This window comes from Callorhinus ursinus, unplaced genomic scaffold (genome assembly GCF_003265705.2).
Source record: "Callorhinus ursinus isolate GAN/ISIS: 27379988/994484 unplaced genomic scaffold, GSC_fseal_2.0 scaffold53, whole genome shotgun sequence".
Classification (NCBI taxonomy): Eukaryota; Metazoa; Chordata; class Mammalia; order Carnivora; family Otariidae; genus Callorhinus; species Callorhinus ursinus.
This window is the reverse complement of record NW_027397115.1, coordinates 346,731-365,204: the sequence shown is the minus strand read 5'-3', so window position 1 is coordinate 365,204 and position 18,474 is coordinate 346,731. Positions and strand designations below refer to the sequence as shown.

Here is an 18,474-nt window from a genome sequence, read left to right as displayed (position 1 = left end):
GTCCCTGGCACAGTCCTGCTACCTTGCCTCCTCCCGCCCCACCCCCCCGCGCCCCGCCTCCTTTAACCATGGGTGCCGCGGCCTCGGGCTGGGCGCAGACCCCACAGCACAGGACAGTACCAACGTGGGAAGACTGTAAGGACACGGGGCTCTGGTTTGGGGGAGCTGCTCTTCCCCATCGTGGAAGGCTCTACCCCCTCAGAGCCCGTAGCCTGTCCCTGCTTTCTGTGGCCTGGTTCTTGGGTCACCCCTTCGAGTGGCCTCGCCCCCCTGACCCTCTCTCTCAGGCTGGCCCACGAGCCCCTGTGGGTCTGCTGCCCCGACAGCGCCCGGGGGAGCTACCCAAAGTCAGCGCGCGGCACGGGCCTGTGTGTGGCGGGAGGAATCCCCGCAGAATGACCGCAGAGACGCCGCCCCGCCGGGGGAATCCGTCCCGGGCAGGGATGCCAGCACGCCTTGGTGGTTCCAGGCTGGTGGAGCGGCAGGCGCCGCGTTCCCGGGAAGGAGCTCCCAGAATAGCCCGGCGGCCCGTGGGTGTGAAGCTGTCTGCTCGGCAGCTGAGGCTTCCCTTTCCAGAAAGGCACTCTGCCTCCTTGGAAGGACTCGGTTCTCAGTTCTTGCTTGACACTGCGGGGTGACGTCAGTGGTGTTCGAACCTCAGCCATGGACGGAGTGGGGTTTGGGGCTCCGGTACGAAGTGGGGCCAAGCCTGAGGCTGGGGCATGCTGCTTCTGAACCACATCCCCCCCCCCCGAGCCAGGCCTACTGTCCCTTTGCACCCCCAATTCCCTGCGGCCTGAGCGCCGTGCGGGGACAGTTTGGGAACTGCCACAGCCCTGGGCCTGCCGTGTGCCGGGCCCTGGGCTCGGGCGTCTGGGCCGGTTCACTTCATTAGCAGCAACCCCGAGAGGTGGGTGGTCGTCCTCCCGTTTTCAGGGGAGAGAAGTGCCTCTCAGAAGGCCCAGGGGGTTGCCCATGGCACGGGGCTGGAGGGTGGCGGGGTCAGGACTGAAGGTCTAGAGGGGCCTGGGCCGGGATGCTCGCCCTTCACCTCGCAGCAGCTGCTGCACCCCGGAAGGCCTCCTCTAGGCAAGTGAATTGGGTCGGGTGTACCAGGGTGGGGGCTTTCTCGGAAAGCCTGGTGAAGGCACAGCCGGTGTGGCGAGTGGGGGCCCAAGGCCACAGGGGGCGTGGGGAGCCAGGGCACGCGAGGGCAAGCTGGACGGGGCCGGAAGTGCAGCAGCAAGCGGAGTGTGCGGCTGGTCCCCCGACACAAGCCGCACGGGGACAGGGCACATGAGGGGAGGCGCGGGGTCGTGCCGTGAGGCGTGCGGGGCCGGTCGCTGAGTCCCAGCAGGGCCCTTTCCCGGGTGCTCCGCGCTCTGCAGAAAAGGGAGCCGTTTCCCCCAGGGAATTGGGCCGGTGAAGGGCGGGAAGGCTCAGCCCACAGAGCGTGGTTCCAGAGGCTTCTCTGGGGTTTTGTGAACTGTTTTGGAGGACCTGTTTGGGGATTCTGCGGTGTATCTGGCAGAGGGTGCTCGTCGGGTGATAGGGTCTGAGGCAGAGGGCGGGCTGGGCAAGTCCCGCGGGTGAGAACGGGGCCATGGGGACAGGCAGGGCGGTGTGAGCCAGAGGGCCGCGCCGAGCCTTGCTGTCTGTGGACGGGCCAGCCCGACCCGCAGAGCGGGTGCAGGTCGAAGAGGACGAACAGCGAGCGTGGGGAAGGTGGCCCTCGTATGGGGGTCAGGGTGAGCTGGAGTTCGACTCCTGCGACTCGGTTTCCCTGGCAAATGATAGGTGGCGAGCACATCACAGAGTTGGGGTTCACAGGGCTCATGGAAGCCTGGGGCCTCATGGTTCTGGAGAGAGGGGTACCAGTCGGACACTTCCCCAGACCCCAACACGCACCCCTCAGCAGCAGCAGGCTGGGGGTGGGGTCCGTGCTCAGAGCCCCCAGAGTGCGGGCCGGGGGTGGGTGTGCAGGTGTCTCTTGTTCTCGGTGGCACTGCCCACACGCAGGTTCCTGCCCCGCCTCCCCGCCAGCCTCCCCTCCAGTCGCTGAGCAGGGTCTGGCCCACATCATGGCTTCTTGTCCTTGGACAGCTCTGGGGCCCTGGTCTTGGGGTCTGGCCAAGCCCTGGGCAGGACCGCTGACCGGGCCTGGAAGGAGGAGAGCCGCGGGGACTGCCAGGCACCAGGGTGCCCACTCTGCCCCACGCCATCCCTGGAGGTCAGGGGTGGGCACCCAAGTAGCCAATTCTTCTGTATGTCCCAGGAAAGTCAGGAAACAGGTATTTGAAAGTGAAACTCCCAATCGATTAATGTTCCTTCATGTTCTTGTTTCTTGAAGTATCCTGTGAGCCAAAAATGCACCTGCCTGCTGTATTTGGAGTGTGCAGCATTGATGGGTCTGGTGTCAAGGTCTGGTGCCCCGACCCCGATGGTGTGGGGCAGAGGAGCACCTACACCTTCGGTCCACCTGGCCTTGCAGGGCTCCCTGGGCCTGGCCCCATGCTGGAGAAGGCTCTGGGCTGGTCCAGGCTGCAGGCAGAGGTGGGAGGCCAGGCCTGGCCCATATGGCATGGTGCCCTGGGGCCAAAGCCAGGGTCACGGCCAGCTGTGGCCCGAGCTGTGCCTCCCGAGGTCAGACGGCGCTGTGGTGACAGCCCCAGCCTCAGTGGTCCCACCCAGCACAGGTGTACTCCTCCCATGCAGAGTCCATCATGGTCAGGGCGAGCCTCCAGGGCAGCTGGGCTCACACGGAGGCGGCCCTGGGCCTCTCAGGTTGGAGGCTCTGCCATCTGGGGTGAGGCCCAGGTGCCTGCGGAGGGGAGGGGAGCCCGCGGAAGTTCCCACGCCACTTCCAAGGCTCAGTCCAGACCCAGCAGCTCTCCTGCTCCCAGTCACTGCTCCGAACCATCCGCATAGCCCTGCCTGGCTGCAGGGGGCGGGGAAGTGTAGGGAGCCCCCCGACCCTGGTGAGCACCGGGTCCCTGCACCACTGGCCCAGGGTAGCTGCTGGAGCCCACGGTCACTGGGCAGTAGGACGGGGTGGGCGCTGTGTGATGGTGCAGCCGGGTCACCTCCTTGTAGGTGGCAGATGGTTGGGCCTCAGTCACCACCCTGTGCCTGTGCTGGTGTGAGCCTGGCACCAAGGGTCTGGTGGAGGAGGGGGGTGAGTGAGTGTCTGATGGAGGAGGGGGGTGAGTGATAGATGGGTCTCTGACGGAGGAAGGCCTGTGAGTGTCTGGTGGGGGAGGGAGGGAGTGTGTCTGTTGGAGGAAGGTATGAATGAGTGATGGAGGAGGGGGTGAATGAGTGTCTGATGGAGGAAAGCCTGTGTGTGTCTGATGGAGGAGGGATGGGTGAGTGTCTAAGGGAAGAGGGGTGAGTGTCTGATGGAGGGAGGCCTGTGTGTGTGTGTTGGAGGAGGGATGGGGTGAGTGAGTGTCTAAGGGAAGAGGGGTGAGTGTCTGATGGAGGGAGGCCTGTGTGTGTCTGATGGAGGGAAGTATGAATGTGTGTCTGATGGAGGAGGGGATGAGCGAGTGTCTGGTGGAGGGAGGCCTGTGTGTGTGTCTGATGGAGGGAAGTATGAATGTGTGTCTGATGGAGGAGGGGATGAGCAAGTGTCTGGTGGAGGGAGGCCTGTGTGTGTCTGATGGAGGGAAGTATGAATGTGTGTCTGGTGGAGGAGGGGATGAGCGAGTGTCTGGTGGAGGGAGGCCTCTGTGTGTCTGATGGAGAGAGAGATGAATGAGTGTCTGATGGAGGAGGGAGGGAGTGAGTGTCTGATGCAGGGAGTATGAATGAGTGTCTGATGGAGGAGGGGGTGAACGAGTCTCTGATGGAGGAAGGCCTGTGAGTGTCTGATGGGGAAGGGAGGGAGTACGTCTGATGGAGGAAGGTATGAATGAGTGTCTGATGGAGGAGGGAGGGAGTGAGTGTCTGACGGAGGCCTGTGTGTGTCTGATGCAGGGAGTATGAATGAGTGTCTGATGGAGGAGGGAGTGAGTGTCTGACGGAGGGCTGTGTGTGTCTGATGCAGGGAGTATGAATGAGTGTCTGATGGAGGAGGGAATGAGTGTCTGACGGAGGGCTGTGTGTGTCTCATGCAGGGAGTATGAATGAGTGTCTGATGGAGGAGTGTTTCCTGGGGATCCTGGCCGGCACAGAGGCTGCCAACAGGTTAGAGATTGCAGCTCCCTCGTTTGAGGCTGGAAGAGAACTGGCCTCAGCACACCGGGTGAGCACTGTGGGTATCAGTAACAATAGTGTCCCCTGTTTGTGTGCCAGCTCCTTGTCTTTAGTGCCCTCACCCCTCAGAACCCCGAGGGGTCACTGGGGCAGGTGACAGCTGGGGACCCGAGGCTCAGGTCCGGGAGGGCATTGGCAGGTGGCAGAGCTGAGGCCCGACTTCAGGCCCTGTGCCTGTGCAGTGGCCCTCGGTGCTGGTGGGGACGGGATGGAAACATGACCACCTTGTGCAGAGCCAGAGCCTCGTGGACGGTGCGACTGCATCCTTTCTCTCACGCGGCCCTCGCAGGCATCCTGGCTGGCCACACACCCTCCGCTCTTCATCTCCTCCATCCTCTGTTGTTTCCCGTGTTCGCAGCACAGGGTCGGGTGTGGGGTATCTGTTCAGTGGAGAGGCGGGAGGGCCCCGTGGGACCAGGGGCACGAGCTGGTGACAGGGCCCTCATGGGGACCCACGTGTGCATACGCTGTCCCGCGGGGTACCACACCCCTCACCTTGCCCTCGCTGGGTGCTCCAGACCTTCGCCTCCCGTTCGAGCCCCCACGGCCTGTCAGCGCACTCCCGGCCCCAGGGTCAGTGCTGGCCTCCCTAGGTCTCCTGTGTGCACAGGTGGGGACCGGGCCAGGAGGCGGGCAGGGGCCTCTCTCTACCCTGACACTCCTTTTCCTGCCGCCGCCCCCCCCCCCCCCCCCCGTGGCGCTGTAATTAGCTGCCACACTCCAGCTTTCTCCATGGGAAGAGTCAGAAATAGAACGTATCTTCCCCAGCGGCACCTGCTCCTCCCTCCTCGCTCGCTGGGGTGCGTTTCTGAATCGGGAGAAGGAGGAGCCTCCAGGAGGAGCTTGGGAACCCTTGGGGGCTGGAGCGCACCCACACCCTCCCTGAGGCCAAGGCCCCCCAACCCCCCCAGCCCCCCAGCCCAGCCACCCTGGGGCTGTGTCTGCAGGTCCTTCTGAGAGCCCCTTGCCACCGAGGAAAGTGAAGATGCTCCAGCAGCATCCCCTGCCTCGGGGCTGCTTAGGGAGAGGGGTCTCTGTGCTCTCATTGGCCGCCTGGTCTCACTGTGTGTGGTCACAGGCGCCAGGCCCCGGGGTCTTCCTGGGCGGTAAGACCTGATCACGTTTGCCTCTATGGGCCTTCATGGTCTCGTCGCTGTCTGCCTCTGACAGTAAGTGGGGTCGTTGTCACTCCTGCTTCTGGAAGCCTCAGCCCACACAGAGAGCCGAGCCAAGTTCCAGGCAGCAAGTGGACAGAATGTTGTGGTTTATATATTTAGTCTAATGGGTACTACCTTGGAGTTTGCATTGTTCTTGCTCCAGAGCCAGTACCTTTCTGGTGCCGTGAACATTTCACAGAGCCCTTGGCCACTCGCGGGTCCGGAGCACCCGTCCTTCCTGTCTGACGGGGGTCCTGGCCCTGGGAAGGCTGGTGTCTCCTTGTGGTGGGTTCTGCCCTGTCCTTTCTTGGACAGCAGCCTGGAGGGGTCCAGAGAGGGCTTCCCAAGGCACACTTGATCTTGGCACCCCCTCAACCCTGCTTCAAACCATCGTATGCCTTCTCAGACTCCTGGAACGAATCCAGACTCCTCACCGGACTCCAGGTTGTGCCCCCACCCAGCTCTCCTGCCCCAGAGATGCTCACACACCTCCATTCAGTCTAAAGAGCACTTGCAGAATTCTTCCTGATCTCAGGACCTTTGCACTTGCTCTTCCTTCACCTCCTCGCTTAGCAATCCCCACTTATCTGTTGGATCTCAACTCCAGGAGCATCTTCCAGGGAGCCGGCCCTGTCCATGTCAGCCCACCTACCCTGGGCTTTGTCCTTGTGCTGCGTGATAACAGAGTGAGTCTCTGTACCCCAGGAGAGCCTGCAGGCCCCGGCACAGGACTGGGTCCCACATCTCACCACCCTGTCCCCAGGGCTCCTCGTGTCATGAGTAGGGGCTCCCAGAACGTGATGAAGGAAGGTCGGGCGAACCCAAGGCAGAAATTCAGTCTCATGAAGTGGGATCCTGTGTACTGGGTGGCCTCCTGGGTAGGGGTGAGTCTAGACTGGAACTCTGGACACGCAGCACTGCCCTTGGGGCCCCCTCCTCCCCCATCCCCGGTGATTGGGATCCTCTCTCTTGGAAAGAACCACACAGAGCGGCTCGGGTCCTCTGCTCCAGCCCGGGCTGTCTCTGCGGGGAGGGTCAGTGAGTGAGGGTGCCTGCGCTCTGCTCGTAGCGGTGTCCCTGACCGGGCTGCGTCCACCCAGAGGACTGCCCATTCTAGCCGGGTCGGAGGTGGTCTGGAGGCCAGCTGTGCCGTTAGCCCGGTGGCATCTGGGAGGACCCTGCGGTGCGGGGCGGGGCCCGGCCCACCTTCACGTGGCCCAGTGGCATAGATCCTGGTGGTGAGCTGTCCATGCTTTTCAGAGATGCAGGAATTGGGTGACGGGCCTTTCTGGGCACTCGATCCGTGGCCAGTTGGCAGCTGACAGGTTGGGTTTTCTTGAGATGATTTTTGAGAGCTTACCCTGTGCCAAGCTAGCATTCACAGACGCTCGGTGCATTACCTCATTCAGTTCTCACACTTCTGGGGAAGTCTGTGATGGGTTCTCATTTTGGAAGAGAAGACAAGCCTCCAGCAAGAAGAGGCTCGGGGGTGGGGAGGCATTGCCGGTGGGGATTCGGGATACTCTCCAGGTTTGAGGAAATCTGTGGCCTCAGTCCTCAGGTGTGGCCTGTCACCAGGCTCTGCCCCCTATAGATTCTCCACAACTCTGCCCAAAGTTCCCTCTTCCACGAAGCCTGCCATGATCACTACCCCCCCGCCGCCGTCTTCAGGCCCCGTGTGTGAGCAGTTAGGGGCACTGCGGCTAGGCAGGTGTGATCTTCCCGTGGCTGGCCTCCCCTTCGTGAGGGTCTCAGAGGAAAGGGGTCTCCCCGAAACCTTCCGCCCCTGCCCCCGCCTGGTTGCTCATTCGTCACATGCCTTGGTCCTGTTTCTTCTGTGGCGTTACACTCCCTAGAATGGTTTTGTTCACTTTTTTATGGTTCGTCTACCTTCCTCCTTAGACTCTGAGCTTTCCAGGGCAGGGGGAGCTGGTTCAGCGCTGCGTCCAGAGGCGTGGGACCGCCTCCCTGGTCCTTTGCTGAGGGAGTGTGTGAGGGGCATCGGGGATCTTTCGGTGAGGGTGAGGGAGCCTCTGTCCTGGAGCCAGATCTTGCGTGCCCCCCCTGCCCCACCCGGCCCGGGGCAGGTCAGGAGCCTTCGCCCCTGGGTCCCAGCCAGGCCTCGTCGGGGGGCAGGCTCAGGTCTCACCAGACATCCAGACGAGCCGTGGAAGCAGCCGCCCACAGAGCCAGGGGCGCACAAAGCCCGCGACCGTGGTGCGCTCGGCGGAGGGAGGGGCAAGGGAGCCCTGGGGACGCCCTCGGCTTTGTGCTGGGACAGGGATTGTGAGGAGGAGACAAATATTTCTGGAGGCTGCATCCTCTTTGGGCAACGTGTGGTGGCCCCAGATTCTGGGCGTTCACAGGCTCAGCCCTGTTGTCTCTGGTGGTGGTAACGGGGCCGGAAGTGGGACGGCTCCTGGCTCTGACCCAAGGACAACAGTATCAGAGTTACAAGAATAATGAGCACTTGGCACTAAATTTGGCTAATTATGCCTCTCTCTCCTGACAAGCCTTTTCTTTATTTTATGTATTTGTTTTTGGCTGGATCCTCCGACTCCTTCAACTCAAAACCCGGCTGGAAAGCCTGGTCCTCTGCCGGGACGGCGCGGGTGGGGTGGGGGCGGGCAGGGGCGGGTGGGGGGAGGGGGGACGGGTGGGGGCGCCCCTCCCTCTGCGGCTGGCTCCGCTTGGCTGGGAGGCGGCGCTCCCTGTCACTCCCCCTGCCGAGGGCTGCCGGCGAGGCTGCTTGGGACAAGCGCGGGACAGGTGCCGCCCCAGCGGCGGGCGGCAGTGGCGGAGCTCGGCCTGGGGGGCGTCCCGCTGGGGGGCTGCTATCGGCAGGTCTGGAAATGAGCCGCACATCCCGAGGTGGCAAGGGGTCCGCCCCAGGAACTCCGTGACAGGGCGACCTCCGTCCTGTGCAGGATCTTACTGGATTGGCCAGCGAGAAGCCGTGGCCAGGGGTCCCCTCCCCTCCTCCAGCTTTTGGGGACGCGATCTTCGGGGGTGCTCCGGCCACCTCTGCCCCTGGCAGAGACCAGGCGGAATCTGCAGCCAGCATGGTGCAAAATGTAATTCTAGTGTTTTTCCGCAGACGGCTGAGCCAAAGACCGGCCGTGGAGGAACTGGAGAGAAGAAACATCTTGAAACGTGAGTAGCTGGGGACCCCTGGCTCCGGTGCGGAGGCTGGGGGGCGGGTTCTCCCTGCACAGCCTGCTTTGCGGTCTGGGTGCTCCCCGAGCCCTGTGAAGTCTGGCTGCAGAAGCAAGCCCTGAAGTTGATGCGCTTGGAAATCTCCCCTTTTACAATTGAGAGAGAGAGAGAGAGAGAGAGAGAGAGAGAGAGAGAGAGAGAGAGAAAGCTCTCCTTGCGGCGTAAAGATATCCCTATTTTCGGGTTATTTAATTAGCCCTGTAGATCTAGGGGAAATGGCTCAGTATCCTCTTTGCATTCTGGGTTTGGAGCAGGTTTCCCTGGCAGTTCGGGAGGGGGGTCCTGATGGGCACAGGGACCACAGGCAAGGTGTGGACAACGTCAGAAACCCGAGGGCAGGAGCACGTAGCCCTGGGGTGCCACAGCTAGGGGAGGTGAAGCCAGCCGCTCCAGGGACCTGGAAACCCCGGGAAACCTGCCCCGGGGCTCACATCTGTGCCATTGCAGGACTGTCCATCTGGCTCCATGTGGCCTGGGTTTCCCCCAGCAGGTGTGTGGTCACAGTGCCCCCAAACAACCTCCCCGGTGCAGAGGACGCCATGGATAGTTTGGGGGGTGGTAAAACCCCTTGAAAAGTGTTTCTCGGAGAGTTCTCTGTCCGGCCAGCAGACTTTAGTTTTCAAAACATTTTCTACAAAAGGTGTCCTCGAAGAGCCTGGATTTTTAAAGCATTTTCATTCTTTTTCTTCTTTACGTGATGAACACTGCAGATATTCTCTGAGTTTGGTTTTTTTATTCTCTGAGCTCTTCCCGAAGTTAGGGCAGCGCCCCAGCAGACGCTATGCCAGAAAGCCTGTGGGTGGCAGAGCCCCCTGCTGGTCCTGTGGCTGCTACCTGTCCCCCCCCCCCCGCCCCGCGTGAGCGGGCCCCTCCATTTTGGACGGTGGGACATAATTCACCCTTAGGGAAGGGATTCCGTGTATTTGATGTCAGACTTAAGATGTGGTCCCTCCTCTTCTGTGTTGTGTGAACTTGGTCTCCTCTGAGGATTTAAAGAGAACCTTTCGTGGACTCTACCTGCTTGATCCAGGAGACAGAAGAGTCAAGCTATTTCAGTCACCAAGTATTTGAATGTTTAAAAATTCCACCACTCATTTATAAAGCAATGACCTCACAGATGCCCCCAAAACCACAGCCCAGGAGATGGTGAGCGGGCTGGAGCAGAGGGGTCTGCTGCCCCAGCGGGCGGCGGGGCTTCCCCGTGAGCAGGCTCGGCTCCACATGGATCTCGGCCCCGCTCCTGGGGATGCCACGTCCCCACACCAGTAAGCACCTCCAATTGTATTAGTCTTTGCAAATAAACGTTGGAGCCTTAAAAATAGCACCAGTGCTTGGTGAATGGAGGTGCAGAGTGGTTAACTGGGACTGATGCACTCATGTGCAGTGAACAGAAGGGGAGAGTGGGTTTCCTCCGCACAGGCCACGGTGGTCCCTTCCACACTCTTGAGCCAGTCAGGTGCGTCTCTAGCTCAGGAGCATCTCAAGTGCCCCAAGTGGGAGTGTCTGCGAATTTCCTTGCTAGTTCTCAGTGGGCGATTGTTTTGTTCTGTTCTGTGGAGCTGAGAATAGAGTAGCGTGTGTGGTCCAGCGTAGAACAGCATCATCACAGGCCCCTGACACAGGCTTCAAGCCCTCCTGCTCTAGGGCATTTTCTGCCTATAATCAATCCTTAGAATGTTGTCACATTGTATCTGCTCATCTGCAAGTGTGGGCTCACAACTCACTGCGATCAGGTCTGACGGACACTCGGAACTCGGCTTGGGGGTCATCTGTGGATAAGACAGTGGCCCCTTTGCAGGTGACGACCCCAAACCCGATGCTCCCACGTTAGACCCACGCTGTGCCAGCCACGGTACTCAGGGCTTGCTTATGCACCTGCGCTGAATTGGTGTGGTGTGGCACCGCACTCCCCCATTGGCCTGGTAAGGAAGCTAACTAAAGGAGTAATACAGCTTTTTGACGTGAATCTTGGCAAGGAGTTAGAGCCAAAGGTTGCCCAGCTCTACGGGCTGTGTTCTAACCCCTGCATTAGAAGCAACAGTGCATCTCTGATGGTTTACAGAAGACTCGAACGTGGCTTCCAAGCTGCTGGCTCTGTTTCTAGAACATCTGGGTAGGGAGGCTGTGGTCGTGGATCCCTTGGTTTGTATAAGGCACAGCATTTTTTGGGTCTGGGAATCGAAGGTCCACAAACCCATCACTAGGTGTTGCTCAGAGAGAAGCCATGGGCTCAAGCTTTGGGGAAGGACTTTTGGGGGGGTTGGCTCCCAACAGAGCACCTGCTCCAGAGGGGCCCCTGCTGGCCACCTCTCCAAAGCACCTGCGGCACTCATGTGACCTTGGTAATGACACTGTTGGTCATTAAAGACAAAGATCTGGTTTTGTTTTACCCTTTTCACATGGAGGCGGCCCTTGGCCTTTGTCCAGGGCCTATTTTTTAAGAAATCCGCAGAATTAGCGTCATGTCATCACTGAAATCCCTTATGGTCGGCCTTATATTGGTACTTACACAATTTTTTCTTGATTGTCTCATCAACTTTCTGCAGAGAGCTTCCTCGTGTGGTTTCTCCTGCTTTATCACTTAGATTAGGAACCAAGAACATAAAAGGGCTTCATTTCCTTTTCTAAAACATTCAAATGCAAGATAAGTCTTCGTTTTAAAAAAAGTTACTGAAGAGTACCCTATATCTAACACCCGTGAACCCAATCCCCCAAATGCACAAATGTGTGGAATGTTGTAAGTCAAGGCGGATGATGTGAGATTATGTGAAGTGCAAGCAGCAGGGCCCCCCTTTCTCGAGCCAGCCGTGTTTCTAGGAGTCTGTGCCAGCAGATGAGCCTCCCTTCCCAGGAATGGAGCTTCCTACAGCCCGGGACCTGAGGCTTTATTTAGCAACCGGAGCGCCAGAAATAGAACATCCGTTATCTTGTACCTCAGGGCAAAGCCTGCATTTTACACCACGGCTCTGACTTCTCTATTTTTAGCTCCCGCGTGTAGGTATGAACACAGCTTGAATGTTAATAGTCACAACTCAGCGGCGAAGCCGAGTTTAGTGAAGCACTGAGGCTCCCTTAAAAGGCTGTGCCATCTGAGTGAGCTCGCTCCTGCAGGGGAGAGTCAGCTGGGTGCATGGTATCTTTAGATGTGAAATATGCCCTGAAAGTATGAATTCCAGGCAAGCATATGTTGCCCAGAGTCTGGAGAAGGGTGTTCCTTATGTATGTTGGTTGGCTGAAAGTCTGTATGTATACCTAGTAAGCAGAAGGGAAAAAAAAAGCAGTGACAGTTTATTAATATTCACATATGATATTCGTATGTGGTACGTATTAGTAGTCACGGATGTGCACGTTTACTTACCCTGCTAAAAGTATTTGTGCGAGTCATCTATACTCCTGGATGTAAATATACAGACAGAGGGTAGATATTTGGTTGGGGCAGAGGGAGGGAGGGAGGGCTGCTTCTTGTTTCTCCTGCAAATAAATTTGCGCAGCTGAGTTTTTGTGCTGAGTCCAGCACGGAGAAAGCCGAGGAGAAGGGCTGGAACGTGGGCGAAGCTTCTCTTGGTGCCAGTGTCTCCGTATGGCAGTGAGACCACGGTCTGAGTGTGGCCGGCCAAGTGGACGAAGACCAGCCGTGACATGGGGTGTCCCTGATAGCCTGCCTCAGCCGCCAAAAGGAGGAGAGTCTCAACCTGTTTTTCTTTCTTTCTTTCTTTCTGTTTTAATCTTTCACAGAAAGGAATGATCAGACAGAGCAGGAAGAAAGAAGAGAAATCAAGCAAAGATTGACAAGAAAGGTACTATGATTTCAGTGTCTTATCCCTGGATCTTGAGGGACAGGTGACAGGTGCACTGGTGAGGGGAGGGCAGGTGACACAGGGCCTCACTGTGTCGCTCAGTGATGTCTTCCTGGATGGCAGCGAATTCGCTCCCCAGACGCTGGGAAGGTGGCACCGCTGCCCGTCCTGGTGTCGCCCTCCGCGCCCCGGGTCGGGGGGAAGCCGCTTGTGCGGCAGGTCAGGCCCGATGACATTTCCACGGACCCCCAGGGAGCCAGACGGTGACTGGGCACCACCTTCGTGTACCTGAGATCTTCACACAGAGCCTAGGAAGAGCATCCCTGGGTGTCAGCATTCACTTACCTTTCAGGCTCCTTGGTACCTTCAGCTTGTCCAGAAGCTCCAGTTGCAGAAGTTTTCTTGGCCTCCAGGGTTTGGTGTGGGACCCGCGGGGTGAAGGTGGGACCGGCCGCAGCCAGCCTAGGTCACAGCCCCGCGAGCCGGCCCGCTCTCCGTGCTCCGGAGCAAGGACGGGCAGGGGATCTCCCCCCGCCGGAGGTGAACAGGCGTCCTTCCTGAGGCTGACCTCGGGGTACTGCTCCAGGCAGCATCCTCTCTCTCCGGACCTTTGATTTGGGCGTGTCTAAGGGGAGTCGGAGCAAGTGTTTGCTGCCATCAAACGCGTCCCCTGAGTTTCCTCAGCGAGCTTCCCCCGAGCCTGGGCCGCCGGCGCAGAATGTGCCGGGGGCTGGAATTCAGGTCTGCCTGTGGGCGATTGTTGGTGTTGGCCATGTGTCTCCCAGTTCCCGAGTGTCCCGCGTCCCTGTAGACACGTGCTGTCTGCCTGAGTCCTCGAGGACGCTGGTGTGGCCGTGGGCGGCTCACGGGCCATCTCTGATTTCAGCTGAATCAGAGACCCACGGTGGATGAACTGCGAGACAGGAAGATTCTGATCCGATTCAGCGATTATGTGGAAGTGGCCAAAGCTCAGGACTATGACAGACGGGCAGACAAACCCTGGACGCGACTGTCCGCGGCCGACAAGGTACAGACGGCGCCACCCTGCTGGGCGGCGGCGGGGGTGGGGGGGCGTACCACGCGAGGGCAGACCACGGCGGGCCAGCGAGTTTGTTCCTGGACCCGGGGGCGGGGGGTGGGTGGTGCCAGCAGATGTTCAGATTGTGGCTGTGCTTTGCCCCGATGTCGGCTTCACAGAGTTGATCCGGGCTCATGGCTGTTGGCAACTAGGGGACAGTTTTGCCCTTGGCGGTGTCTGGAGACATGTTTGGTGTCAGAAATGGGGGGTGGGGGGGTGGAGCCCAGAGATGCCACTGAACGCCCCATGATGCCCCACCCCAGGACGAGCCAGTCCCCGATGTCAGGAGTGTGGGAGCTGAGAGACTCTGGTGGAAAAGAGGCAGAGGACGGGGCTTAGGCAGAGTCTGCTGCAGTGACACGGGCAGTGTAGACAGAGGCGGCTCTGGCTCCGTCCCCACCGCTCCGGTGTGCGGGGTCTCTGGGGGCCTCCGAGCAGCCTGAAGGGACTGGTGTGGGGCGCGGGGGGGGGAGCGAGGAAGCGGCAGGCCCCAGAGGCTGTGGGGGAAGCGGAGGGGCTGAGTGAGCCCTCGCCCAGCCTCGCCCTGCCTGGACGGAATCTCTGAATCCCGCCTGTCCAGCATCGCTTCATGTAAGGCCCAGAATATCCCCGTGAGAAGCAGGCCTGTCCTGGGTCATCCGTGTGGACCCGCGTCCTGACTCAGAGCCTCTCCCCGGCCCTTAGCCGGCCCCGGAGGGCTCCTCCAAGGGAGCGCAGGGTCCCTGCGGGCTGGTGACAGGCCTGAGGCGCTATGATGCTGTTTGTCACAGGACGCAGAGCCATACCCCGTGCCCAAATGAGAACAGCTTCCAAATGAACTCATTGCAGAATTCCGCGGGAGTTCGCCCCAAGCCGGACTTGCCGCATTATTTTGCTGTTCCTCCTTCGTCAGGTGGCTCAGCGTGTGCTCGGTGCGGCGGTGGTGGTGTGTGCCGTGGGGGCTGTGGGCGGCCTCACCAGCCTCTCTGGGACACGGCGGGGGACTGGCTGGGGGTGACTGCGACCGAGTGTCAGAGGCTGTGCTAGGCCCAACCATGTTTCTTCTTTTGAAATAGACTACGGCACGACAGAACTCAGCGAAGATTAGGAACAACTGTTCATCCACAACCTGGGTACTGATTTCCTGTGTTCATTTTCTAACGTCCTGTTTTTGAATTTCAGGCAGCCATTCGTAAGGAGCTCAACGAATACAAGAGTAACGAGATGGAAGTACACGCATCAAGCAAGCATCTGACAAGGTCGGATTTCTGTGTGTATGACTTTAGTGGTACTTACCACATGTTTCTTTAAAAAACGAAAAGAAAGACAAAGACCTGCGGGTCTGGGTGAACAAATTCAGCGTCTCTGCAGAGAGCCGGATGGAACACGCGGCTTCCTAGGGGCGCGGGCGGGCGGGCGGGCTGCAGAGCCGTGTTACTGGGTCCAGGCCGTAAGGAGTTCATGCGCAGTGAACGTGACCTGCCTGCCCGTCGGCCGCCCCTCCTGTAGTGTCCAGACCTCTCGTTTCAGAGCCCCACCCATCTGTGCCGCCAGGAGGCCACCGAGCCCCTTCCATTTACCCGTTCCTGTCTTCCCTGCATTTATATTCGCATCTTTAACACAAGCTGATGCTTCCCCCAGACTCAAATACTGGAGTCCCTGTGGCATGCCAGGGGTCATGCCGGGCGTGGAGACAGCAGCGAGGCGTTAGGTCAAGGGGGCCCCCGCTCCGGGGAGCCTCTGTTGCGGTGGGGACACATCGGCCATGTGCCAGCACCAAGCCGTCCTGTCGTCGTTGTGGGGAATGTGTGCTGTGGACCTGGTGTCCACAGATGCCGCGGGGCCTCCAGCGGGGGCGGCAGGGGCAAGACTGGCTTCCCCTTGCTTATTGGGAGGGATGTTCCTTCCTCGGCCCTTTGCCACGTCCCCTTGGCCTAGAGACGCTGAAGCCCCAAACACTGAGAGAATGGAGATCCTGCGTATGGATACTGCCTTAAACTAAAATAGCAGATTCCTTTCCTTTTCTGGTTGGTCCCCAAGTGGCCACTGTGGTGGTTTAGGAGACGAACTCTGTAAGGTCGGCGTGGCTGTGGGGCAGAACCGGGTGTGATGGGCTTCCATCCTCCAGGACGGTTTCGGGGTGAATATATTAAGGGAGGAAGAGGAGGTCGTAAGAGCAGGAGAAAATGATGGCAAATAAACAGTTTATAAAGTTGTTAAGGTTTCCCCCGGGACTGGCATACCTTTGGGCAGGCATAGATCATCTTAGTTTCGATTATCCAAAACACTCAGAAATGTTTAGGAAATCAACATTGTCCAGTGAAACATTTAAAGCTGTTTTTCATGTTTACCATGTTAAAGAAGGATAGAATGGTTACATAGTGTTACGTGTGTTAATGTCAAAATATTGAATACATTTTCCCATTACACGTTATTAAGAGTTGTTTACTGAAGATATACATCTTCTCTCATAAGTCTTTAATACCTTTCTTGGATGATAGAATTTTAAGAGCTGGCCCAAAACTTGGACATCAGGAAATAATTCTGAAGGTCTTTATACCACATTTTAGCACTTAGTATCAGTTTTTAAAAGAACAGGATTTTTAGTCACCTGAGACTTTGTTAAATGTATTACATGTTACCACAAACGCATTACCAACTTACAAAAACGAAACAAAACGGTCACTCTCGTTTCCGAAAGGTGGTTTTATTAACCGATTCATCACTTCTCCTGTTTTAGCAAAGCCTTGGCCTTGCACACTTCAAGAGCTTAACCAGCAGCCTTCGGACTGTTAGGCAGAACTCAGCCTATCATTCCTTTTGGGGTCCAGCGCAGGCCCGGGAGCCCTCGGAGGCCCTCCACTGCCTGAAGCAAGGCGGGCCCATCCTTCTGTTTTCCACCTTGGCTCTCTGAGCAGCTCTCAGTAGCCACACATATATTTGTGGGAGGTTTTGACCATTTTAACTTAGGAATGTATGAGCTTACACTATTTGTCTTTTTATAATTCCTAGATTCCACAGGCCATAGAGATTTTCTTCTGAGAAGAATTTGTGTTTAATTTTTGATACCAACACTGAATATTCATCAGGGAACTTTCCTGAAGTTCGGCTCATGACTCCCTGCCTCGTCAGCGCGAGGAGCGGGCGCACTGAGGCAGGTGGAGTCTGGGCTGAGCTCGCCTGTACGAGGGGAGCCCAGAGGACGCCCTTCGCTCTCTGGCGTCTGCAGAGTGGAAACTGTTGGGCCCAGTGGAGACCCAGAGTTGCTCTCCCAGAAGAAAACGGTCATTTGCCTTCGAACCTGGTTTTACAGTTCTGCAGTAGAACGGAGGCCGGGGGACGTGCATGCGCGGGCGCACCTCCGGGCCTCTGACGCAGGTCGTGCGGCGCAGCGGCGTTCGGGATTCTGTTGGAAAAGACATTTTTATTCTGATCACAGTTAATTTGAGAACTCTTTAAGTTCATGTTCCACAAAATTATTGACTGTATTATACTTTTTTTTTATATAATGTCTAACAAAAAATACAGCTGCAACATTTTGATTCCTGTTAATTTTGTTCTTTAATTAAATGACTACTTATTGCAGGAAATGAACCTGGGTTTTACGTTTTTTTGGAGTTGGGAGGAGAGCGGAGATCTGCGAAATAAGTCGAGTTTTAGTCCTTTCGAGCCATCAGATCCAAACACATAAAAGAGAATTCCAACTTTTTGTGTGTTTTGTTTTGTAAATTCTGTTAGTACCTGTGCCTTAGAAAATCAGATTATCTTTTTCAAGTTAATTTAACTTCATGTATCATTGAGTAGTGAACCCAGAGATGAGCAACAACTTGGTGGAAAACTCTGCCACGATGAAAATTAGGCTGTCTTTGAGTATTTTTAGGTTCACATTTGCAAACATTATGGAAAACTCTGTTATAAGAGACAAAGGTTTAGATGGAGTGCAGATTACGAAGAGGACATTTACCCTAGCACAAAGGTAAAAATGTTGGCACAAAGGGGGAAAATAAATAAATAAAAAAAATAATGTTCCCCGAAAGGTATTTTTCCTTGGCCTTTGGAAAAGCGTCCTCACAGGTGAGCCTGTCCGCCCGCCCTCCCGCCTGGTACGTGGTGAGGCAGGAAGCCCCGTGGCTTGGAGCCTGACTTTAGGAGCTTGCAGACCCTGTTGCTTAAATCCCAGCTCTGCGCTATTCACCAAGATACTTATTTTCTCTCTAGGAAGATCATCTCTCTCAAAATATTGCTGTAACTTCTAAAGGAGATGAGTGTGACCAACACATTCTACACCTCCAGTAAACGTTAGCCGCTGGTGGGGTTGCCAGTAGCCCCTGGAGCAGGTGCATGTCCTCCGTGACTCCTCACTGCGCACCCTACCTCATGGCTTTCCATGACCCTTCCTGCTCAGCTGCTTTTAAGACTGAAGTGGGTCAGGAGCCCATGGAAACTGCTCAACCCTTGTGGCAGCAGTTCGTCCTGAAGGACTTGTGATCAAGCCTAGATGCTAGCGAACATGGTGTCAGTTAGTTGAATTAGACTCTCTAAAAGAAATCCCCGTTATGGTGGGAAAATTCCAACTCTACCACTTCCTTGCTGTGCAGGCTTCTGCGAACTGCATCACTTCTCTGAGCCTCAATTTCTTTATGAAATGAGATGACATCTAAAGCTTTTCTAATTCGAACCCAGTTCTTTAATTTTACAAGCATTTATGTGTATGTTTATATATTGTGTACTTAATACATACGTATACTCTATTCATAACCCATTATTTGTGGCCAACCTCCAGGAAACTTTCATTTTTTTTCCTATTCTAAACTACATTTTAGCAGCTCCCTATTTTGTTTTACTCAGTTCAAAATATTAAGTGTGAGCCCAAATTATGTAAAAGTAAGATTTCAATCTCTTTCACATAGAAATTTCAGTGCACTTACTACGAAACAAAGGGAAAAGGGTGCTTTTTTCCGAAACCATGCTGGCCCCCAAGGCCAAAAGG

General features: G+C 56.9%; 1 protein-coding gene across 3 annotated transcripts in view; it reads left to right on the top strand.

Annotated features, from left to right (window-relative positions):
* The window catches only part of PHACTR3 (phosphatase and actin regulator 3), a 227,879-nt gene extending 210,770 nt beyond the window's left edge, over nt 1-17,109 (top strand). Inside the window, exons 8-12 of one of the 3 annotated variants that reach the window (XM_073883990.1) lie at nt 8,512-8,567; nt 12,366-12,427; nt 13,314-13,454; nt 14,667-14,743; nt 16,497-17,109. In XM_073883990.1, coding sequence (XP_073740091.1) covers nt 8,512-8,567; nt 12,366-12,427; nt 13,314-13,454; nt 14,667-14,743; nt 16,497-16,512 — 352 coding nt within the window. In that variant the 3' untranslated portion in view covers nt 16,513-17,109. The remainder of the gene's footprint in view (nt 1-8,511; nt 8,568-12,365; nt 12,428-13,313; nt 13,455-14,666; nt 14,744-16,496) is intronic. The other 2 variants (XM_073883988.1, XM_073883989.1) reach the window with 2 other exon arrangements.
* Nucleotides 17,110-18,474: the final 1,365 nt, after the last annotated feature.